At 32.5% G+C, this 25727-nt stretch overlaps 2 protein-coding genes and 1 long non-coding RNA gene across 4 annotated transcripts; 2 read left to right on the top strand and 1 right to left on the bottom strand.

Annotated features, from left to right (window-relative positions):
* The first annotated feature begins 1083 nt into the window (after window positions 1–1083).
* LOC122604750 (S-adenosylmethionine synthase 3-like) lies at window positions 1084–3779 on the top strand. The gene is made up of 2 exons (XM_043777622.1): window positions 1084–1176; window positions 2312–3779. Exon 2 carries the CDS (start codon window positions 2324–2326, stop codon window positions 3494–3496), a length of 1173 nt encoding a protein of 390 aa, XP_043633557.1. The 5' UTR covers window positions 1084–1176; window positions 2312–2323; the 3' UTR covers window positions 3497–3779.
* Window positions 3780–14744: 10965 nt separating this feature from the next.
* LOC122584745 (probable xyloglucan endotransglucosylase/hydrolase protein 32) lies at window positions 14745–18720 on the top strand. The gene is made up of 4 exons (XM_043756799.1): window positions 14745–15020; window positions 15460–15560; window positions 17581–17798; window positions 18121–18720. The coding sequence occupies exons 1-4, from the start codon at window positions 14801–14803 to the stop codon at window positions 18488–18490; spliced, it is 909 nt and encodes a 302-aa protein (XP_043612734.1). The 5' UTR covers window positions 14745–14800; the 3' UTR covers window positions 18491–18720.
* Window positions 18721–24567: 5847 nt separating this feature from the next.
* LOC122587893 lies at window positions 24568–25509 on the bottom strand. 2 transcript variants are annotated; one of them, XR_006322156.1, is made up of 3 exons: window positions 25396–25509; window positions 24823–24988; window positions 24568–24742 (listed from the first exon to the last, which is right to left on the bottom strand). It is a non-coding gene; the product is annotated as an uncharacterized LOC122587893 (long non-coding RNA). The 2 variants fall into 2 exon arrangements; XR_006322157.1 differs by having other exon boundaries at window positions 24823–24922; window positions 25396–25427.
* Between the last annotated feature and the right edge of the window lie 218 nt (window positions 25510–25727).

Raw genomic sequence — 25727 nt, 5'->3', positions numbered from 1 at the left:
TATTTTGTTACGTCTTTCGTGGAAGTTTTCTTTGTTAGTTGTTCAACGTAATGGAGTATTTCTTGATTGAAAAGTAGTGGCCTAATTGGTTTTTTCTTTTCGTTGTCATTCCAGTCATTTCGCTAACCATCGTCAAGATATTTGCTCAGTACATGATTCAAACGTTGAAATCTCTTTTGATGTAACGAGAGATAATGCCCGCACGTTACCACGGTGAGATGGTGGAAGTGATAGGTCAAGTCATGAGATCATGACAAAACTTTAAGGTTTAGCTTTAAAGGTTATTTTCAATCAAAGGAGAATTGATGACAAAAAGTAAAAAATACTATAATGTCGTGTTGTTAGTGGTCATGAACCCAATAAAAGTCAAAAATAATATAAACTGGTGTTGTTAGTGGTGATAAATCGACAAAGAAGACGTACATTTAGATGGGTGGTTCATAAACCACTTTTATTAATGGTATACCTCATCAAAACCACAACCAATGAACCAAGCAATTATTGAAACCCTAGATCGGGCCGGAAATGCTAGATTTAAAATATGGTTGGTTCGTTGTCAACGGATTAGTGAAACCGGCCAATCAAAACGAGTCAAGCCCAAGAATGTCACGAATTGAGCAAGTATTATAAATCTCAATATGTGCCTTTCGAACCAACTCGTGTTAAACCTTTAAAAACAAGTTATTTATTTTGATATATTATATGGGAATGAGAATATATATAAAGTTTTTAGGTATTCAAGCTTAGGTGTGAAACACTCATATATTATTTTTTTTTATCCATAAAATTCATGGAGCCCAAACATTTATTTATTAATCAATAAATATTAAAAATTTTGTATGTAAAAGATTCTACACTTAAATTTAGATACCTTATATTCAATTTTCCTCGTTAAAAATATGAAAATGAGTAAAAGTTTAGTCGGTGAGAAGAGAGAGGGACCCAAGGAGGCCGATGGGGTTGGCAGTGGGCCAATGGGTGGTGGGTCAATAATGCATCCATCAAGTGGGTTCTTGGCTGGTACAACTTGTGTCGGTACTACTGAGTCAAATCAATAAAACGAGTCACATGATCCCACACTCGTCGCCCTATATATACATTTCATTTTCTTCATTCCCTTTACTCCCTCCTCACCACCTTCATCTCTTTAAAAGGATCCTCCCATCACTAATCAAGGTATTCTTCTACTTTCAGATTTCCATATACATTTATATACGAGTAATCTTTTTTTTTTTAATTACTATTACCCCTATTACTATTTTAGGGTTTTATCTAGCTTGTACCACATTGCTTGATGCCCAATATATATATATATATATATATATATATATATATATATATATATATATTTCATGCATCTGGTTGTTATTTTCTATGTAATGATGTTTACCTTATTATTATTTATATAAAAAACTACTAAATATAGTAAATGTAAAATTGTTGTGTTAAAAATTCACTATATTTTAAGTTTATGTGGTTTTGTTGTTGTTATTATGGGGAACTATTCGGTACTGCAAATTAGTGGGGGGGAAATAAATCTATTTACCCCGTGAAGTTTATAGAATGTGTCCCCAATATGTGAGAGCGCCTGCAGTACCAAATACTATCCCCATTATTTTATTAGTGATGAGTACATGCCAAATCACTTCTTTTTACTCCTGTAAAAGATTAACATTTTTTGATCGCAACTAGTTTAATCACTTAGGTAATCTAGCAAAGATGGACTCATAAGATACTCGAAATCTACTCTGATTTAGTCAATCTCGACTTAGCAATAGACTTCGAGTCAAGCTAGAGTGTCAAAATACTAAAAAAGCTCACAGGACATGTGAGTTCCTCTGCTGATTTACATTTTACCTTTCTATTTACGTAATTATGATACTACCTAATTGAGTAACCATAATACTAATTTTAATTGAATTTTGAATCAATGCCTCAATAAACATAATCATATCGACCTTGAAAGTATCAATTAAGTAGCCAAGATCAAGCCGGGTCCTTGAAAATAGAGGCTTTGTCTAGCTAGAGGACTTTTTAGTTCTTGTTTAGTAATCAAGTCGATATCGAGCTTGACATAATCTCATCTCGACTCAATGACACCCTTGTCCACAAACCAAATCTGATTTACCTTAAAAATCCCATTAGTTGAAAACAAAAAACCATTAGGAATTTAGGATGTAATGCTATTATAAGTTTCTTGATGTGTATGACCTTTAAACTTGGATCACATATCTTTTGTATTATGTTATCTTTCTTGACACATAATTTTAGTATAAAAACTGAGACCTTTTATCTGTTTAAATTTATGTAGTACATTTGAGAGATGGAGACCTTCCTATTCACATCTGAATCCGTCAACGAGGGACACCCAGACAAACTCTGCGACCAAGTCTCAGATGCTATCCTTGATGCTTGCCTAGAACAAGATCCCGAAAGCAAAGTCGCCTGTGAGACATGCACAAAGACCAACATGGTCATGGTTTTCGGTGAGATCACCACTAAAGCGACTGTGGACTACGAGAAGATCGTCCGTGACACTTGCAGAAACATCGGGTTCACATCTGCTGATGTTGGTCTTGATGCTGACACTTGTAATGTTTTGGTCAATATTGAGCAACAGAGCCCAGATATTGCCCAGGGTGTTCACGGTCACTTGACCAAAAAGCCCGAGGAAATCGGTGCAGGTGATCAAGGTCACATGTTTGGTTACGCAACTGATGAGACCCCCGAGCTTATGCCCCTGACCCATGTCCTTGCAACCAAGCTTGGTGCCAAGCTAACCGAAGTGAGAAAGAACAAAACCTGTGCTTGGCTTAGACCCGATGGCAAGACCCAAGTGACAGTTGAGTACCACAATGACAACGGTGCTATGGTCCCAACTCGGGTTCACACCGTTCTCATCTCCACACAACATGATGAAACCGTGACAAACGACCAAATTGCAGCCGATCTTAAAGAGCATGTTATTAAACCAGTTATCCCTGCTCAATATCTTGATGACAACACCATCTTCCATTTGAATCCATCGGGCCGGTTCGTGATCGGTGGACCCCACGGAGATGCGGGTCTGACCGGTAGAAAGATCATCATCGACACCTACGGTGGATGGGGCGCACACGGTGGTGGTGCTTTCTCTGGAAAAGACCCAACCAAAGTGGACAGAAGTGGTGCTTATATTGTTAGGCAAGCAGCCAAGAGTATTGTTGCTTCCGGGCTAGCCCGTAGGTGCATTGTGCAGGTGTCTTATGCCATCGGTGTGGCTGAGCCGCTATCTGTGTTTGTGGACACATACAAAACCGGAACTATCCCCGACAGGGATATCCTTGCTCTTATCAAGGAAAATTTTGACTTCAGGCCCGGGATGATGGCAATCAATCTTGACCTTAAAAGGGGTGGCAATTTCAGGTATCAGAAAACTGCTGCATATGGGCATTTTGGTCGCGAAGATCCTGATTTCACCTGGGAGACTCCTAAGGTTCTAAAACCCAAAGCTTGAGGATCGTGAGTTTACCAGAAGTCGTCGATTTTTTTTGCCCGAATGGAGAATAAACAAACTTTATCAGAGACTAAATACAGTCGGGTAAAACTGTGTAGGAATTATTGAAACTTCTTGATTGTTTTGGTTACATGTTGTTTACAATTCTTTGTGTTTGTTTTTGGCTATTTGGAATCATTTAGGATTGTATAATTACAATCAACTGGGAAAGCAAGCTATATTCATATTCAATTCAGTGTAATCTTTCAACACATTTAACTTTACTAAAGAAATTGTTGATTTAGTAAGCGTCTTTGTTTTCTTTTGTTTTGTTTTTTTTTCCGCATAGAAAAGTGTCTTATTGTTATTTCAAGTGGTCTTTTGAAGTTTGATCGTCACTGTAGGAGAATTAACTCTTTACAGATGTTTTTTTATGGCTACTCCATAGATTCTGTGTTTCTGAGTATATTCACTTTACTTGAATTTTATCAGTGACTTGGGTTGTCTTGCGTTCTTGTTAATCAAGGACTTGGGTCAATGTTGTCTTATATCAACTTTTGTGTTTTCTTAAATTTTTGGCTTTGTTGAAGGTTAGTGTCATTAATATATTTATATATTGTAGTATAAAATGTCATTTAAGATTGATGAAATATAACTAAAGAATACTCGCATCATTCTTTTTCTATCAGAGGTTGAATCAAGAATTAGGCCAAAAAGTACATGATATTGTTGATTAGATTTGGCATATGCGTATGCTTATGTTCGAGACTTCGAGGAAAGAACATGTAAATCAATTGGATAGACATAAGCTTAAAATGCAAATCTAAACTTGCAAGGCGTATTCCATACTTCAACCACTATTCAAAATCTTGTGTTTGAACAACCTTTATATCCAAATTAATATTAATTTAAAACTTCAACATACTGCGTATTAAAGCTTTTATGTTTAAACGAAGTAGCATTACATTACATCGAATGAACTATACGAACACATTATGGAAATTTCAAGAACGAACTATATACATGTTCATGTTTGCTTGGATCTTGTTTCATTATCCAATCAACTTCTCATTCTCATGGAACAAGTCACAACCGTTTTGCCCATTGTTTGATTCGTTTAAGTCCATATTTGGAAATTTAAGAGGGGCAATAGTTGAGGTTTCCGTATAAATATTATCGGGATAGGGCGAGTTTCTCAACTCAGATGTACGCAACCTAACCCAGGTTTCTAAACTTTTCATTGGCCACCTACAAGTTTTCATGTATACAATATACTAAGACTTCTAGTAAAGAAGTCCTTGATGATAATTCTAGGCCATCTTGGAGGTGGTTTGGTTCTCGGCTCTCCACTCTCATACAACTCTTCTCTTTCGAATTAGGGTCCATACTGCTGTTTTGGTAACCAGGTTTTAGCCTCATACAATATTTAAGCCTATGCTTCATTAGCCCATCAATACCATATTCAAATATTTATTGGTTGGCTGATCCAATATTGTTGATAGGTTAATGTTAGGTTTGACAATATATCGAATTGGGCTTAACAGCCAAGATCTTATTAAAAAGTCAAAATGAAAATATAATTTATGGGCTTAACCAATCTATTATTTGTCATCTTTTATTTTTTAACAGCAAAAATATAATATTATTACTATAGACCAATCTAGTAAGGTACTAGAGGTCGGAAATACAACGATTACAAAACAATACGATCTAGACTTTCCACATGACCATAAGGCTAGATCCTACTTGAAAACTTTAACTGCTAAGAATACAAAAGGCTGAAAAAATAACTTGTGCACGGTTACCCGGGACAAAAGAAAAAACTCCACTAAAGTCGAGCCACCGGTTTTCACTTCGTAGTGTTTTTGGTGCATTCCCGTACAAGTTTCAGGGTAAAGAGACAACAACGAATAACCCCTATTATTTGTCATCTACCAACCGATCTAAAGGCCAAATTAAGAAAAAAAACTAAATCACCTAACACTATATTTAAAGACACAAAGATGGAATTTTAACGTCTAACTTCCACCTTAATACAATATGTCTCTCACAATTAGATTACCATAATAATGAAAACAATAACTATTTAAATTAACAAAAGTACCTTATAATCTTACATTCATCTAGCAAATATAAGCTATTGAAAATCTCAAATGATTTCTCAGCAATATCATATTGTTGTCTTGAAACAAATATTTGTATTTAATTATATAATATAACAATAATATATGATCAGGGGGAAAAACACTAAGATTGATAGAATTGTGGCGGTATTGACCCTGCCACCACTCCTTGCCGCCCTATGCCACATCATTTCATTGCCCAGACGGGTGTTCTATGTCCACAAACCACCACGGGCACAGATTGGACGCCCTCCCTTAATTTTCTTTCTACTACAACTTGTACCTTTTTATTTTTTGTTTTGATTGGATCAAATTGTTTGACCACATTGTAGTTTTTCTATGAAACAATATTTTTTTTTATTTTATCGATAAATTTTGGACGCCCTAAACAATTAGCCTTACTTTCATATTTTAAAAGGGTTTTCTCTCATGTAACGTGATGTCACATAGCGAAAGATACCTCCAAGGCTCCATGGAAGGAGCCTCACTCCGATAACTCTAATATACATACTTTAGAACTTTTTGTGTTTCAATAGAGCTAGCTTACATGCCATGTGTTTTGTTAGACTTGTCTAACAATTATTTTTGGGTTAATGCCCTAAGAGTAAAGTCATTGTACTGTTATAAATTATCCAAATTACTCATCTAATTGGGCATTACTACTCGGTGTTACCATGTCACATGATAGTAAAATGTACAACCAAAGCAGAATGAAGGTACAAGTGCGTGGCTGGAAATTTATTGACTTGTCATTTGATGTCCATGGCCGACATAAAAATGGTTCTCCCCTTATTTCTTTAATCTCTGTCACCTTGGATACGGCCCAGAATAGAAAAAAAAAAGGAAAAAAAAAGAAGAAGAAGAAGTTAAATAACCTTTTTCATTTACAGTTTTGTTTTAATCATTGTATTTAACGAAACATATACGTTAAATATATATATATATGTTGTATCATAAGTGGAAAAACTTGATAATATGCAATATATGTCATATACATGCCCCAAATATTTATTACCGACTGCCAATGGATCAAAGAATTCCAGCTTTGAGTATATAGTTTCACTAGTGGTGTAAGTTAATTAAGGGGACCGTTTGGTTCGAGAAATATTTATTACCGTTTTTTTTTTTTTTCTTTTGAGTGATCGACACAAATCGTCCTTGTGGTTTGTCCAAACAATCAGGTTTCATCCTTTAACTTTCAAAACCTCAAGAACAATCCTTTATAGAAGGAAAATGATCACTTTTCATCCTTTATGATAACAGACGTTATCCCAAGTCCGTTAGGCCCCTCACGTGGTTTACACGTGAGGGTATTTTTGTATTTCGCCAGCCTTAAAAGGACCAAACGTGATATTATTTTTTTTATTAATATGAATATAAAATATTTGTCACTATCCATTCTTGTCTCTCTCAATAGTTAATACAACCACCACCAGAAAAACATACGAGTATTTTGCAAGATTCTAAAACAAAAGCAACTATCAATGGACAAAAATATATATTGTAAATAAAAGAATGGAGGCAATCATCACCACAACAATTACTATCGTCTTCGACAACCCATCACCACCGCCTGTCACTCTTCCTCCGCCGCTAATCAACCTTCTCAACCTACTAAATTCACTAGGTAATGGTAACTATCTAGATCTAGATCATTAGTGTCAAACTTCGCAGAAACCAAACCACTACAGCTCTCGGACTTCAGTCTTCACAGCCACCGGCTACCTTTTCTACTTCATCGTTTTTACTTTTTTTTTTTCTTCTCTTTCTTAGATTCGCCACCACCAAAATCCGAGTTTATATATATTACAAAGAAAGCAAAGCAAGAATTTATTTTGTTACTTGTTTTCGACGGCCTCTAATAGAGCGAGTGAATTTTGGGTTTTTTTCAAGTGAATTTTACGATGAGGTATTTTAGGTTATTGTTTTCCGACGAGTTTTTCGACGGGGTATAAAAATTATTGTATCCAAAATTTAAAACATCGCGCGGAAGACGATTATGGAGTCCCATTTAATCTTCTTTATATTTCTTCAAATCGATTTAAAACATCGATCTAGATGGGTGGATGCACATGCATCTAAATTTATACATCAATGAATGCACCAAAAATCTTGGTTCATGATAAAATCTAACATGATTGATGCACCAAAATCATCCGCAGAAGAATACCATTTCAAGAAGCAAAAAATATTGTTGATTGTAGGCTTCTTAAGCTTTTTTTTTTTTTTTTTCTTGAATACCTTTTCAATTTTTATTTGAATCTAAAAAGGCTTCATATAATGGTACTGTTGGATGAAAAAAGCATGGCTGCAATTTGTTCTTATCTATACTACTATTTAAACAGTGCTTTAAGTGTATTTAAAGTTTTGTTGATGCCGTAATATTTGTGATAGGGGAAGAAACGGAGGAGTTTGGTGGTGGTCGGAAAACTCGTGGTGATGAATACAATACATATGTATGTATTATTAATTATTAAAGAAAGAAATTGAGAAGACGGAGTCAACTGGCTGCCAAAATACAAAAATACCCACACGTGGTTTACACGTGAGGAGTTTAACGAACCCGAAATAACGTCTGTTATCAAATAGGATGAAACGTGAATATTATCTGTCTATAAAGGATTGTCTCTGAGGTTTTGAAAGTTAAAGGATAAAACCGGACTATTTGAACAAACCACAAGGACTATTTGTGTCGATCACTCTTTTCTTTTTGTTTTGTTATCTGAAACCAAGCGTACTAGTTTGTTACTTAATGAGATTGGTTACTTGCGGTTCGATTCATGAATGGCATCTATTAATTAAGTAGTATACTAATATAAAGTTCAAATTGCCTATTATATATAGTAATAAATTTAATGTTAGCTATTGTACGTTTAGCTCACTTTGGTTAACAACAGGTACCAAAAACTAAAAACTTTTAACCAAACCATAATATAACATTTTGATGGTTATTGATATTTTCCGCTCTCAGATTTTTGTAAGTATATATTAGAAAATTAAAAGTTGTGTTGTCACACACTTAAATTGGGTGAAATCCTTCACACATTAAATTTTTTAATCCATAAATGTAAAATGAATAAATAATTGGGCCACATGTTTTTTATGTATTAACAAAATTAGCGTGTGAGAGGGATTTCACCTAACTTAGGTGTCTACAGCACCACCTTCACTTCCCCTATATATATATATATATATATATATATATAATACCTTATAAAGGAAACTGGGTTCCTCCCCTTACTAATTAAGAACCTGATAAGACAAAAAACCCTTAAAAATCTTCTTGCTAGACACCTTCTCATGTGATATACCAACTATGCCCTTCAACTATTTTCATCTCTAAAAAGGTACTCGCACCGCCACCACCGGACCGTCTTCCCCACCACCACCGTCGCATTGCGCGAGTATCATGCTCGTATATATATCTATATCTATATTAAAAGAGTAAGAATCCTAGCATTTTAAAACCCTCTTCAAAATTAAAACTATTTTAAAACATTGCCACCTAGGATACATCATATGTCATGTTCCATAATTTTACAATATTTATCTTATTTATATATGTTAAAAAAAGAATTTAAATATTAAAATAAAGACTAACTAGCTAATTAACTCGGGTTCAACCCGGACATATTAATATTAGTTTTTTAAAAGCGTATGATCATCCTGCTGAAATTGCGACAAAATGGATTGAGTCTATTTTGAAATATCTATGTGATTATTTACTACAACATTTTTTAGTTTTGATAAACAAATGTATATAGCTACCTTTAAGCTTTTGTGTTTCAGATATATTAATATATTAATAATAGGAAACTTTCTACAAAAATCTTCTAAAAACAATTCTCTTTCATTTATATAAGAGATATACAAAATTAAAAATATAATAGTTTAACTTTGGATATACATAAGATTCCCTACAAGTACACTAAACTAAATAAAAACTTTATATACACATAATTATAAGAAAAAATAACAAAATCAAATCCCATATCAAAATTAAAGCACGTACATTAAAAAAAATAACAGATTCAAATTCATACCAAAACTAAAAAGGTATAACTTAACATATTTTTAAATTTGAAAGTATTTATTATCAAAAATATAAATTTTCATGAAAACCTATAATTTGTGGTTTATCCTTTTTCTTATTCCAAAAATTTCTTATCGATGGGTGAGAAATCATTTTCTTTTATGTTTTATACGGGTTTTAATATATAAAAATATTTACAATATTTATTTTTTTTTTCCAACTTTTTTACCACGCGCAGATCGTGCATGTAAAAGACCTAGTATATATATTTACTTTGATTTTTCGTTTTTGATTTACACCCTAGTTTCCACGGAATGTAATTAAATCAATATGTATTTTGTTGACTATGAAAATGCATAGGCAAAGTTGATTCCATTGATATATTCATTTTTCTAATGGCAGTTTTTTTTTCTTTAACGACAAATATATATATATATATATATATATATATATAATGAAAAGTTATATTGAGAACCTTTAAAATGTCAATAACCTTTTTAAATTAATCACAACCTTTAATTTTTAATTTTTTGATCAATGGATACAATTAAAACTCATATTTGTAATTAAATTAAAATTTTAGAAATCAGTTTGATAATTAAAAAGGGACAATTCAGTCATTTTGATTTTAAAAACCACTGTCATTAATTAATGGAAATGTTTAAAGATTATTTGACCAGTTTAAATCATCACTTTAAAATCTTGAACGCCTATACTTAGGCATTCATTTCATTTGATTATTCAACCAATCAATCAACAATATTTTAGACGATTATTATTAATTCACAAATGTTATTTTCTTAGGTCTTACTATTATTTTCTTTCCTCATGATTTGTTTGTGGGACGACGGGGGAGTTGAAAAAAATAATAATTGTGTTCACTTCATTCAAACGATATAATTCGATATGGATCAGCAACTCTTGATTAATTGTTGGTTGCATGAAATCAGTTTTATTGTTATTTCCTTAACTTCCCCAAATTGCCGCAAACTAACTCCAACCGCAATTCCATTTTGTTTGCTAGCATTTTTCGTTTTGCTAGCATGTCTTTCTTCTCCTTATATGTATATAAGTATGAGCATATGTGAATAACGTTATGAACACATGTATGCAGATATTTTGTGAACATGTTTCATTAGATTAGTTGATGATTACATGTGCATGAATAGTTATATAAGCATATCAAAAAGATTAATTAGTTGGCGATCACATGTGCATGACCAATCATATGAGCATATGTATGAATTTTTTTTGTAAATATATATAACTTGGGATTAGTTCATGATCACATGTGCATGAACTATCAAAATGAGTATATCAAAGGGATTAGTTGGTGATCACATGTGCGGGAACGACCATATGAGCATATTATAGGGATTAGTTGATCACATGTGATAAGAATATATGTATGAAAGTTTTTTTTTTTTAAATAAATATATCATAAGATTAGTTGATGATCACATGTGCATGAATAGTCATATGAGTATATCAAAGAGATTATTTATAATCACATATGCATAGATAACCATACGAGTATATCAAAGGGATAAGTTGGTGACCCGCATGAACAATCATATAAGCATGTTTATAAAAGTTTTTTGTAAATGAATGTTTAATGTGATTAATTGCTACATATATATGCAAAATGAATAATGTAAATGAAAGTTTCATAGTTAAATTTTCCAGGTTGTATGAACATATGTTCATGATCAATTAAGTAATGGTAACGGAGTTGAGTTGTTCGGTGCATATAAGTTAGAATGAGAGAATCATCGTAATATCCAATCCATGATCATAATTGTTTTTGTAACTTACGTGAGATATTTAAGGGTTTAAATTCTTTTTGTTTCTATTTTCTAAAATAATTAATTAGTGTATTACAATAATACCCTTATATATATTGATGGAAAAAGGTTCCTAAAGATTCTTGCCTTTTAATGAGTTCTTAAAATAACATTTCCATATATATATATATACTAGCTAAGTATCCCGGGTTTAACCCGGGAATAGTAATAAAAGTTTTGTAAAAACATATATTTGATACTTAAGTTGTAACAGTCCAGCGGTACTCATAACCTCATAATACTATATCTTATGTTTCAAATAAATTTAATTAGTTTATTAACCTGTATGATATGCCAAAAGTTTAAATTATGTTATCATAAAATTACTTATGATGAAAAATAAAAGTTCCATGTATAAAATATTAGAGTGTTCAAAAGAAAATAATAAAAAAAAGACATCAAAAATAACAAAATAAAAATGAAATAAAATTTAATTAGGAAGGTGTTTTGACATCATAAATAAATTAAATAAAAAAGAACTAATTTTAAGAAAAATTTTGGAGGTGACAAATTAGTTATTATTGTAAAATGTGATGTTATAACAATTTTATTTTATTTAATATAAAGATATATATATATATATATATTAAAGGAGCTACTAGCAAGGAGCTAGTGGCAAAGGAAAGTAAAATTACAATCTAAGAAATCGACAAATACCTATTTTAGGTTCATCTCGAGACTTTAATAACAAAATCTACAAAAACAAAAGGAAAAACTCGTGTCAATCGCTCCATTCATACTCCAAAAATATGTCAGCTTACCTCCCAATACAGTTAGTTCCATATAATTGCTCCACACAAACACACCATATAACAGAACACCGAACTATCATCTGCGAGCGGAATCTCGAGCCGAACAATACAAAAATGGATTTAGAAGCCATTCATCCCAACTAACAGTATTCTTTTTGTTCCTAATGGCAGTTTAGTGGTAGTAAAAACGGAAGGTCATCCAATCTCTTATTCTTTGGATCATTATTGTTACATTGATATGATATATTGTACATATTGACGTATTACTTAAATTTTACCCAACACCCTATTGTTTTTGCGGTTATCTATTGTTTGAAACTTGCAAAATGGGTAAAAGGAGAAACACAATATCGTGCGTAATCAAATCTTCGTTGCTTTGAAGGCTAGACAAAACAATATTGGCTATTGCTTTTCTTGAGGTGGACTTTAAAGACTTTACGTTGTGCCCATGTACACAAATTCCCCACTCTTGCATCAATTGAGTCAAGGAGACACATTTAATTGATCCCATCTACCCCTTTCATTTCATTAATCTAAATATTTTCCTTTTGAAAGCATCATACCTTAAACCAAATAATTTCCCCTTAAAGATAGACGTGTATACCAATATTGGACAGGGAGAAGGGTGAAGAATGTTAGTACTAGTCAATCTTCATTTTATTAGGATTCCATAATAAATTCTTACTTGTTCGGTTTCAATTTTCAAGATTCTTTTTAGGCTCTTTTTTACTTGCAAATCCAGATACATGCTTGTCTTATTGTAATTCCAACTTTTTATAAAGGAGAAATGTTAGGTAAAACATGCGGCACTTATCTTAGGTAAAGCAGAGGAAATATGTAAAATTCAGGCGGAGGTTATGTAAAATTCATGGGGGCTATGTATGTTTATTATATTCAAAGGTTTAACTTCTAACTTTTTTTTAAGTGATAGTACCTAAGCTTAGGTAAAGTCTGCATTACGGATCATTTTCATTTTTATAAAATTATTAATGTTTCATGTCAAAAAGATTATATATATTTAGACCGAATTAATTAATAGGTATTAGATGAATTTAGTCGTATTTTTAAGGCCTTATGTAATTGGTCTAGGATGGTAAGGTTTTGTCTTTGCGGTTGAACCAAGGAAACCGAGGTAAAAGTAGTGACTCCCGCACCTCATGCTTTTCGACCATTATATACCAGTATACCACACAATTTTTAACCGCCATTTTTTAGTAACCCCTTTAACCGGCGTGTGAACCAGTGACCTAACCCGTTTTAACTTGAGATGCCCCAACGAAAAAGTTGGCCCTATACATAAAGTATCGAAATCCATTACTTTTTAACAAGCATAAGTAAACCATTTGGAAAATCTTTTATCATTGAAAACACATATCAAAGGTTGGGTATGTTTTCTTTTTGAAGGGAAAAGGAAATACAGGAATAGTATGTAGTCGTTTTAGATCAAAGGTGTGAATCATTTGCTCACAACAGGGAATCCAACTTACGTTGTTTTAAACGGGTTCGCGCCAGAGAGCCCTCACACTCAATACCTTGTAGAAGGAAAATCCCCCAATTAAATTGCCTCAAGACACAACATTTAGTTCAGATAAAACTTTGTCCTCTCAACAAGACTTGAACCTGAGTCTTGAATCACGGAGAGACTTGTGTGAAATACCTACCATTGAGCTATCTGCTCGTTGATATCACATATGTTTATTTAAATTGAACTTTGTAAATTTTCCAATTATAAAGTGATATATGAGTTTATTTTATTGAATTATATATAGGACTACATTTTGTATTTTAATTTCAACTACAAGTAAATAATGATTCCTTTCATAATGGTAACCCGGCCGACAAAACGGGTTTTTAGCTTAAATGTATATGCTCCAATATCCAATGGAAGTATTTTTGTAACTGATTTTGAATTCAATCCCTTTTCCGATTATGTACCCCAATATATATACTTACCGGAAAAAAGTTTAAAACTAAAACTTATTGTGAAAAAAATAAGACATCCGACCACTAAGCCATTCTCAAAGTGGTCGTGTGCGGCTTATACCTTTACGCCCGACACATGCCCAACCCGTATACGAATCATATTATATCTTGAAAATTTTAGAAATAATCGAACCAAACGATTGATCGAAGGGTGAGGATTCCCTCAAATTAAGTGAGAAATAACTTGAGGAGTAAAGTTAGAGGGTTATTGATCATTGGATTAAAATCAATGGTCAAGATTAATTTATTATTTTTAAATCTTAACCATTGATTTAGATTATAAAAACTTACCTCTCAAATTACCCTAACTTGATCGAAATCTAAACCCTTGATCGAAATACATTAATCATTACTTGTCAAAGAGACATTCAAGACGCGTTTAATAAGTATCAAACCGTACCATTATCGATCCTTCACACTCTCGCCATGCACCCCTTGACCCCACCACCTCACCTCACCTCACCTCACCTCTCTCCATTTATACATATAATAACACCCCCTTCATGTCACTCTTTCTCATTACTACCTCTCCATTTCTCTCTATTAACTGTCTTTCTCTAGCTATAGCTACTTTAATATATTATATATATATGGCTTTTCATTTAGTGCTATTATTTTCACTTGTTTTTTATATACTCATCACTGGACCATTAGTCACCAATGCTGGCTATTGGCCACCTTCACCTGGCTTCTATCCAAGCTCCAAATTTAGGTCCATGACCTTTAACCAAGGTTTTAAAAACCTTTGGGGTCCTAGCCACCAAAGTATCAACAATAATGCTCTTTCCATCTGGCTCGACCGTACATCAGGTCTCCATCGCTCTCTCTTGACCCTTTTTCCTACAGTTTATTTCTTTACTCGTAACTCAAATATATTACCCTACAATTTTGGCTAAGTCTATCTGTATGTATAAGCTACAAGCCTTGGTCATATGTGACAAACACAAATTAAATAGTATATACATTATTGTGCAATGTACAACTATGAAAAAACATATTATTGTTGTGTAAGACCAACTATTGAGTGTATGAAAATTGTTAAATTTAGCCCTCAAGACTTTCCTTAATGTGTATAAAAAAATTATATTATTTTTTTATATCAAAAGCTCAACTCTGAATTTTATGTTAAATGTATGATTATTTAACGTACTTTACCACAAGTCCTTAAGTTTTCATTTAACAAACCCAATAAAAATGAAGTTTAATTAATGCGATAATTAATGTTGAAATGCTTATTGATTATATACAGGAAGCGGATTCAAGTCGGTAAAACCATTTCGATCGGGGTACTTTGGAGCATCCATCAAACTCCAACCGGGTTACACTGCGGGAGTTATAACAGCATTCTATGTGAGCACGACTATCAATTAACATTTCAGTAAATGACAAATTAAGTTGAAACTATTATATTAATTATATCACGTATATGTATAGTACAACATTTTATATACATGTCACGGCGATACCTAATTAATATCTCTAGCTTCTACCAATAATTATCTAGCTACTCGTCCACAATATATATATGTCACATCCTTAACTTCTTCCTTTTTGTATATTCTCTAGAAAGAAAATATTCTTTTACATATATATATTTATCATTCTTAGTCCATGTTTAAAAAACGATAGATTAAATTATATTGACTTTAGATTTAAAAAAAGTAGCATTTTATGTGCCGATGATAAGAGTAAATGTGTATAAATGGTCAGAAAAAGTAAAAACATGTTCTGATATGCAGAATCTATACGTACAAATGTGACTGTAAGTAATTTATTTTTTTGATTAACGTGTTTAGATATATAATTGATGTTCCTTGGATATCGTAGGGAATATATCTAAAATTACAAACATTAGTTTCTTCCGTAAACATGCTAAATGTCCTTTACATAATAATTATGTTGGTATTTCAAGGTAATTGAGTTAATTGTTTATTTAAGTCATAATAATACATCGTATAAGTATGGTAGTGCGAAGTGCATGCTTATATGAATTTATTAGTGCATGCTTATATCAATTTATTATGATCTTAGGGGCGAAGGGACGGGGTCCGGGGTCAGCCCCCCCGGAAGCGGGGTCCAAGGGGCAGAGCTCCTGGCTGGGGTTGAGGTCAACTTGGAAAATTTTTATTTCCATTAAAATTGCTATGGCAAAAACGTCTCAGAAATTTAATTTTCGGTAATTGAGGGACTTATTTTGTCATTCTTGTAAAGTCGAATTTAACTGCCATAAAGGCAGTTAAGGGCCTCACATTCTCTTATTATGCATATACGAATTCTCTTAGAATTCTCTCTCGTTTCACACACACTCTCAAACATAAAACATACAGAAAATTCTCTAATCTCTGATTGTATCTGATTGAGTAATTTGGGGTGAATCATCGAATTGATTCAATCTGATAGTGATCACACGCCTTCGAAGATTGAATAATATATCCGGTTTTGTTCATTATTGACTGTATATCCCCAACAAATTATAGTATATATCATTCTTAGAAAGACTTCAACATAGTTATCGTTTTGAGAAGTTTTAATGAACAATTAGACGAATGACATGTAGTTGTAGAATTAATTATTGGAGAATTCAGATGTTCCAAATTAATGTCACATTGCGGATAATATTTATATTTGTTTGAACATTTTGTTTATACGTGTGAAAATTATTTGGATTTTTTATACTTTTTTACACATTTCCATGTTCGTAAAGGTTAAGATTTTTTTTTTATATAAATATTTTCAAATACAAACAAATCGACAAATTTCTCAAAATTTTCTATAAAAGGCATGATAAATAAGGCTATCTCCAATGGGGTGCCCTTAGATGCCCTTGGATATCCTTTGCCGTTGAAGCTTGTCCAAAACTAAGGATTTTTTGAAGGATGCCCTTACCTAAGGGCATGCCCTTACTTGTCCTTACCTAATATATTTTTGTTTTTAGTGGAGGTAAAATGATATGTAAGGATGTTTGTATGGTTGGAGATAAAATTATAAAATTTAAAGGATTTGTAAGGATGTATAAGGATTTGTAAGGATTTATAAGGATTTGTAAGGATTTGATGTGGCAGCTCAAAGACGCCTAAGGGCATCCTTAGCATTGGAGATAGCCTAAGTTTAAACAAATTTATGTTGTTTTTTTTTTAGCTTACATTTAGAGAAAGAGAGCGACTCTTGTGCTAAATTAATTATGATTTTTTTACTTTTTAGCTTATATTGGGATGTAAAAAGAATTTAATTACACGTCTTTTAAAAACTGAAATCGAAATGTCATGTTTACTAGCTACTTCTCCTAACAATTATTAGAATATTTTGATACGCACATTAATTAGTTTTGATGCATATGTTTTCTACTTTGTTTTACAAAAAAAAATTGTAGCTTTCAAACAATGAAGCACATCCAGGGTTCCATGATGAGGTTGACATAGAGTTTCTTGGAACAACATTTGGGAAGCCATACACATTACAAACCAATGTGTACATTAGAGGAAGTGGTGATGGCAAGATTATTGGGAGAGAAATGAAGTTTCACTTATGGTTTGACCCCACTAAAAACTTTCATCACTATGCTATTTTGTGGAGTCCACATGATTTAATGTAAGTTTTATTTTATCTATATATTTTATATTTTTTGTAAATATTTATCTCTAAACAAACATATATTGTGAATCACCTATCATATATATTCATATGTATGGTAAGATATGATAAGGAATCATACAATTTTAGAAACATGAGTTTGATCAGAATGGCATATTTTTTTAACAGTATTTATCATTGGATCTCATTTCTATTATTGAATAAAGACAACTTACATTAAAACAAATAATGTGCTAAATAGTTACCAATGTCACATGATGTTACACCCATATGATTAATTATTACAATCACAATGATAACGGGTATGTTTTGTTTCTAGATTTTTTGTGGATGATGTGCCAATAAGAAGGTACCCAAGGAAAAGTGATGCAACATTTCCGTTACGGCCAATGTGGTTATATGGGTCAATATGGGACGCCTCATCTTGGGCCACTGAAAATGGTAAATACAAAGCCGATTACAAATATCAGCCCTTTGTTGGAAGCTTCACTAATTTTAAAGCAACGGGTTGTTCTGCCTATTCACCGGCATGGTGCCACCCAGTCACGGCCTCTCCAGGCCGAGCTGGTGGCCTCAGCAAGAGACAACGCATGGCCATGCGATGTGTTCAAACTCACTACATGGTTTATAACTATTGTTGGGATAACAAAAGGGACCATTCCTTGACACCAGAATGCTGGAAATTGTAAGATTGGATTATTTACCCAATACAACTTAAGGTCACGTTGGTCCATTGTGCCTTTTAAGTTAAAGGCTTTTATTTTTTTTTTTACCCATTTCTATATAGGGAATGTTGTGATGGGCCCACAAAAGGTTGGTTCAGCATCCGAAGCCCTATAAAAATTTACGAGAAAGAGATTTTTGTTGTGTATTTTGTATTTGTTCAAATAATGATAAATGTGATTAATTTAAGATGAAACTCACCTTGTCAATATTTGATATTTGTATACAATGTTATATAGTGTTTTATTTTTCTTTTCTGTTTGAGTGAGTTGTCAAAATGGAATTAGCTAGAGAAACTAAATGCATGCTTTATGCTTATATAATAAGAACTTACTTTTCAATAAACTAGTAGTTTTAAAGGAAACAAGTTACGGGTACTCTATATCTTATATAGCCTTTGATAATGCAAACAGCCAGCCTGGTTAATATAACATGCTTAAGAAATTGTAAAACATTGTTAAACAATTAAGGTACTTGATAATTAGAGACGACGATTCAATTTCTTAATCATGTACGAGTAACACTCTATGGATGGCCTTAATTAAAGCAACAAAAGTCTTTATGTTAACTATTTACGAGTCTAGTAATTTTTTTTTTAAAGAACGGCAGTAATTTTTAACCTAAAATGACGTATATCGTTGTAAGGATCCAAGTATCAATTGACCGAATAACTTTTGTTATTTACAAATCATGAATTGTTTACAGCTTTCTACTTAAATTTAAATCGAGCATGGTACCCGCGCAATGCGGCGGCGTTAGTGGGCACGGCGGTCTAGTATTGTCGGTGTGTCAAGTCTCAAATGGTGTAGGTTGATAATGCGGCGACGTTAGTGGGCACGGCGGTCTAGTTTTGTCAGTGACGGTATTATTTCTGGCGGTGGCAGTGTCAAGTCTTAAATGGTGTAGGTTGATATAAAGGCGATAGTGAAATATTTAAAAAGATAAGGGCTTAAAGTGTTAATTATTAAAATAAATGTAAGGGCAATTCTGGTGATTAAAAGACAAAAATTACTAAAAATAAAAAAAAGTTTTTTTGTTTTATAAGGGAGTAAAAATATACAATAAATTGATATTTATCCACCTTTTAGGTATTTATCTCTAGGTTAATTTGTTCTTATTGGTTAAAAAACACGATTCATTTCGAAAAAGTCACGAATATGGTTCACGAATCATTATCCCACGGGCCAAATAATTTATTCAGAGACAGAACTTTTCCTTGACCACCTACTTAATTATCTTAACATAATTGTTTGTGTATTTTCATGCCACGACATCATTATAAAAGTTTTTTTAATCAAATCATTTGTGATAGTTTTATTATCGATCAATTTCCCCCGCCCCCCCCCCCCCCCCCCCCCCCCCCCCCCCTTAACTAATTGGTTGTATTAGTTGGAACGTTTTCAAGTGATCAACATGCACACACCGATCAAATTAGTTAATTAATTATATCGTACAATTGGTAGACAATATATGGCTGGTCAAATGATCGGATTTAAGTCATGATCAGGTTCATTGACAATTCTAGTAACATCCGTACGTAACTAGCTAGTAGCCTAGTACCCATTTTATGTAAATTAAATTTTGTTATTCTATACTTCACTCAACTTAGAATAACTCTTTTTCATACCCTATATATATATATATATATATAAACGGTCCATACAATTAATAAATAAGAATGCAATATGTATGAATGTAGATAGATATGCTTTTGGATCTTTAAAGCAATTATAAACAAAAGGTAAATCTACCACCATTCTCAAATGATGAAACAAGATGGGGTCATTCGTGTGGAGGTTTGCAAGCTTCATAAATGTGCTATGGAAGGACTTGGAATGTTTCCAAACAAATAGATATGGTGAAGCTCAAGTCCTAATCTCCCCTACCTTTTTCTCTAGCTAATTTGGCATGCATTTACATATTGAAATGTTGATATTGAGACACATAACCAAGACTACACTCTAAGATAAAATTGGATAGTGTGGGGTACTATTACAACATACACCATTACTTCAGTTAACTAAAGCTCCCTTGCAACATACAAAAACGTTAAAATAGATAAGGACGTATTTGGCCCAAAAAGTTTGATGGGACTATTCATATCTTTTATTTAATTTCATAACACTCATTAGGTGTCTTGTAGTAGACGAGGGTATGATCGATTACTATACATCACTTTTTATTATGAGAACTTATATAACAAACATATCTATATTTAATCAAAATATGCACTTATACATTCAATATATCCAACTGATTAATTATGTTATCTCATATTAGAAAGTTGAATAATACGTACCATTCTTTTGACATCATATGTACTTAATTATATGCCGTATCGGTCCTGATAAATCAAGTATTCAAGTTGAACCAAGAGGAAAATGCCTTAACTCCTTGTGAATTCATATTCATATATATAATATAAACGATCAATGATGTTAGGGCAATGGGGAAAACCCTAGCCCGATACCACAATTGGATACCCATCGACCCACTCCGTATGAGCCATATGATGTTTGTAAAATACCTCCATCCTAATCCCCACATGATCTGGGCACCCCAGAGGATCGAACCCGCATAATTAAACTTCACATATGGGTCTAGACTTCATTGGTAACGGGTACCTTAAGGGAATTATTTTTTGTGCCCATCGGGAATCGAACCTAAGACCTTAAGGTCATCAAGTGTTTGTCTTACCACTAACAATAGTTAAAAGTTATATACACATAACAAAATCATAATATAAGACATATGTACTATATCAGTTACGAGTATTAGTTAACCCGATGATTCATTAAGCTATCCTAATAGCTCATCCCGCTTGTAATAGAATTAGGTGGAATTTGGTACTATTGTTATTGTCCGATTGTAAAATTAAAGGAAAACGTATATATGGGCTTCCAATTATGTTTTACTATCAGATTTTCTTCATTGAGTGGTTTTGTACATTGAAAACTTTTAGTGGTTGCATTTAGATTTAGAAGAAATAATACAAATATATGTATTGGCCAATGATGGTCGATTGGTTTTATTTAAAGTTTTGAGTTTGATCTTTAAGAATGACAAACTTTGAAGTTTTTTCCTTCGAATACTTGTAACGGCTTATGATCAACATCTCATTGTCTTAGATACGGTTTTACCCAAAGTTTTGAATTCGATCCTTAGGGATGACAAACCTTGAGGTTTTTTTTCCTCCGAGTACTTGTAACAACCTATGATCACCATTTCATTGTCTTTGATACGTGCAATTAATGTTTCACCATTATACGATAAGATTTTTCTGATGTCATATCCGACTTGAAAAAAAACAATTATATATAGATAATAATGTCACTAATTAATCAAATAATCTAGTTATATGTTGTTGCATATATGCTTGCTATTATTGTAACCAATGAGTGAATATATCAAATATATCGAGCTAATAATGTTACCGAATTTTTTATTATGGTGGTTAAGATATCATATTTACTCAATGTATCGATGTGTTTTTGTTGTCCTGGACCTGATCTCTCTCCATTCATATATAGTGGATGATAGTGGATGATGTAAATGGAATTTATGGCTGTGGACCATGTACATGTAGAGTCATGTCCAAGCTAAGGCTGGTGTACATATATCATAATTATATATATATATTATATATATATATATATATATATATATATATAATATATATATATATATATATGGTTTTGACACCATGTCAATTACCAAGTGGAGCCTTCATTAATTCTTTTAACTTATGGGCAGGGAAAATACCTTGTGCGAATGGTCCTCTAGAAATTTGGTATATATGGTCATAATATAAAAAAGTACCAAATGTGTATTGATATACATGTCATGTACAAGATATATAAAGTTTGTATAGGCTATGGTGACTTTTAGCATCATCTAAGTACTATTAAGGCTAAAGTTTAAATATAAATTCATGTTTTCGATCATCTAACTTTGCCAAACAGACACATATAATTCTCCAATAAAGTGATCAAGTAAGAATTAAAATAATGGTGAAAACCTTGAAAACCACTTAAAAAATTATTTTTAAGGGTTTAGCCCTTAGAGTCAAAGGCTACGCCCAGTGTTGTAAATCTCGGCCTTCTCGGCCGAGATATTGGATCAAATATCGGAATCGGCCAGTCCAGGAGACGGGATGGCTAGGATCGGTCAAATATCGGGTCAACGTTGGTCAACATTGGAAAACTTGTTGGATCGGGTCAAATATCGGAATATCGGTCAAATATCGGGTCAAAGTCAAAAAAAAAAATTTTTTTTTATCAGAATATATCATATATTTATATTTATATCTATTTATATTTGTCATTTTTTTTGAAAAAGTTATACAAAAGTTCAAGATTTATGAGTTCTTGATATATATTTAAACTTTTATTACATATATTTTCATAATTTATTATTATTATTCACTATTCACCCAATCCGATATTTCCCCGATTTTTCAAAATCTCCCGTCTCCCCACCTCGCCGATCCGATCCTGATCCCTGAGTTCTACAACCCCATACCGTATCTAACTGTCAACATCTTTTGAATCGCCGCCCATCAAATCCATATCATTCTTATATGCGTCCAATGACAATAATTTAGAATGGATAACGGGAACGCCCATACCGTATCCATATGTTTTCAACACGTAACCCATATGATTTTTTATAAATAAAAAAAAAATATTTTTTAATTTTTCTCTTTTGGAATGAGTTTTTATTGAAAGAAAATTAAAAAATAAAAGAAATTTAAAAATTAAAAAACCACACCCAAAAGAAAAACTAACGATTATCACGGTTCTCTCTCATATTTTGGTTCTTACATTAACTTTATTCTAATCCACTGTCTATATATATGGAAACTAGGAATGACAATGATGTGGATTTGGATGTTGCCAAATTCATATTCTCATAAATTTATCTTATATGATGTGGATTGGCATAAACTTCCTAATGGCCACGAAGGTTCACCATTAGGAATATTTCGGACTCGCAAAACAAGCCACCCTGGGATTAATCTGTTAATGAAACGAGTAAAAACTCGTAAAAGAGAAAAGAAAAAAAATAACATGTTAATTCCCAGGCTCCTGCTAGCTTTGTCACTACAAACAAAGTACCCCCTGATTGTCGGTTGTCGATACATGAGAATATGCTAGGTGGTTTATAATGTAAATCACGCGAACACTTTTCACAAATGGTAAATTTCAGAGGCCAATAAGTTATTCAATCCAGTGGGCCATGGTTGTTTAAAAACTTTTTGATAACAAACTTAAAGAATTTATATTCATAATTTCCTGACATACTCCATCTCCATGTTTGAGGAGTTGAGATAGTCAATTGGCAACGGTACGGACATGTGCCATGAGTTTTAATTTCTAATTTAAACATAGTCGGTACATATCGGCAAATCCCCTTTTTTGACAAAAATGGGAAATTGGCAAGTTATGTTTGTTGAAAGAATCTTTTTATTTTCTAGAATTGCTTTTATAGTTAGCTTTTAAAATCCATCAAACCTACAATTAGCTTACCCTTTATCAAACAAAAACACTATATCTTTGTCTAGCGCAAAAACAAAAGGTAGAGGAGGATGATTGAATCCTCGTTATCTTATCTCGTAAGAGTTTTGATGCTGGTAAAATACTTTTACTTAATATATACATGATTTGGGCATTTCCAGTGATTAAACCCGTGTCTTTCAACTTCAAATATTAGGTCGAAACTGCATTAGTGACCGTTACCACTCCATCTAATTTGTCTTGCTTAGTCATGTATCTGTTTGAAATGTGTTAACGATCTCTTCACATTTTAATCACCGCTTTTATTTTAAAAAATAGCGTATTAGATTTTATATATACATACAAAACACACTTTCATCTTCAATTGCCAAGGGCTGGTAAACTCTATTGGTTGATATGGGAATTTACTAGTGTACTTTAGTATGTATTTATTATGGGGAAATTACTTAAATGGTCTAATTTGAAGGTATATATCATATATCCTATTTTAGACACCTATATAATTTATTTTTTACTTGTTTGGTCAATAAATTCTTATCCACTAACTTTTTAGTAAGAAACATAATCCCTTAATCAAATTATGCCAAGTGTTAATGGTGAAATCCAAAATTAAACACCCTAGCAACATCCACATTCAGATCCTCATCATCATGATTTGCTCTCTTCTTACCAAACATTGATGCTTTTTCACCCACGATTACACTGGAAATAGATATGCACATACTTTAGAAACATCCATAACAACTTTATAAAACTTGTGTATGAACATAACGATTATGAACCTGGATTTTGCCAATGAGTCGTTTCTTTATTGTACTTTTTGTACTTGTAGCTAGTGGAACATACTCTAGAGAGGGAATTAGCACCCTTCCTTTTCTCATTCTCATAAAAAAAATCAGTTAAATGCCATGAGTTATGAGTCTTCACATATGTTTACCAAGCCTGCAACTTTAATGCATACTTTGTTTTATTTAGCAAACCTTGAAACTCATGTTTTCATTATATATGTTTGAGAACAAGATATGACAGGGGAGTTTTGAGGTGTCTCAAAATAAGTTAGCATACATGATAAACCCATTTTGGTTTCATTATTACTAGTATCTTTTTACCTCTAGATGATCAGTTTTGTTAGAGAGTATTTGTTCTTCTTTGCCATTCATTTGGAATTTAAGAAACATACGAAAGAGAAACAAAAGGCAAGTTTTTATCAAGTTGGACAAGTTTTGGAGTCCACCATCTAACACTTGACATGATCTAATTGGGTGGTTTAATTCCTTACCAAAAAAGGTACGTAGTAAGGATTTGTTGACCAAATATATAAAAATTTATATAGGTGTCTAAAACAAGATATATACCTTAAAATTAGACCATTTAGGTAATTTTCCCTTTATTCTGTATGTATGTAGTTGTAACCCGGGTCTGATAGGAAAAGGAAAACCAATGTAAGCCTAGGTACGAATGTATGTAAATTTTCCTATTATGGATCAGGCTAATATACAATGGGCCAATATCATATGCATACACAATATACAACATGCTATGGATGAGGCCTAATATACAATGGTATATTCCCCAATCCCTCTATATTTGGCAAGGAACATTCAAGAGTTCCAAGCTTCAAGCGTTAAGAAAGAGTTTCAAGGTTCTAAGTTTTTAAGAAAAAACGCGTACCTAATAAAAAGTTTCG

The sequence above is a fragment of the Erigeron canadensis genome, chromosome 1, assembly GCF_010389155.1.
Source record: "Erigeron canadensis isolate Cc75 chromosome 1, C_canadensis_v1, whole genome shotgun sequence".
Lineage (NCBI taxonomy): Eukaryota > Viridiplantae > Streptophyta > Magnoliopsida > Asterales > Asteraceae > Erigeron > Erigeron canadensis.
This window is presented reverse-complemented; position numbering and strand designations above follow the sequence as displayed.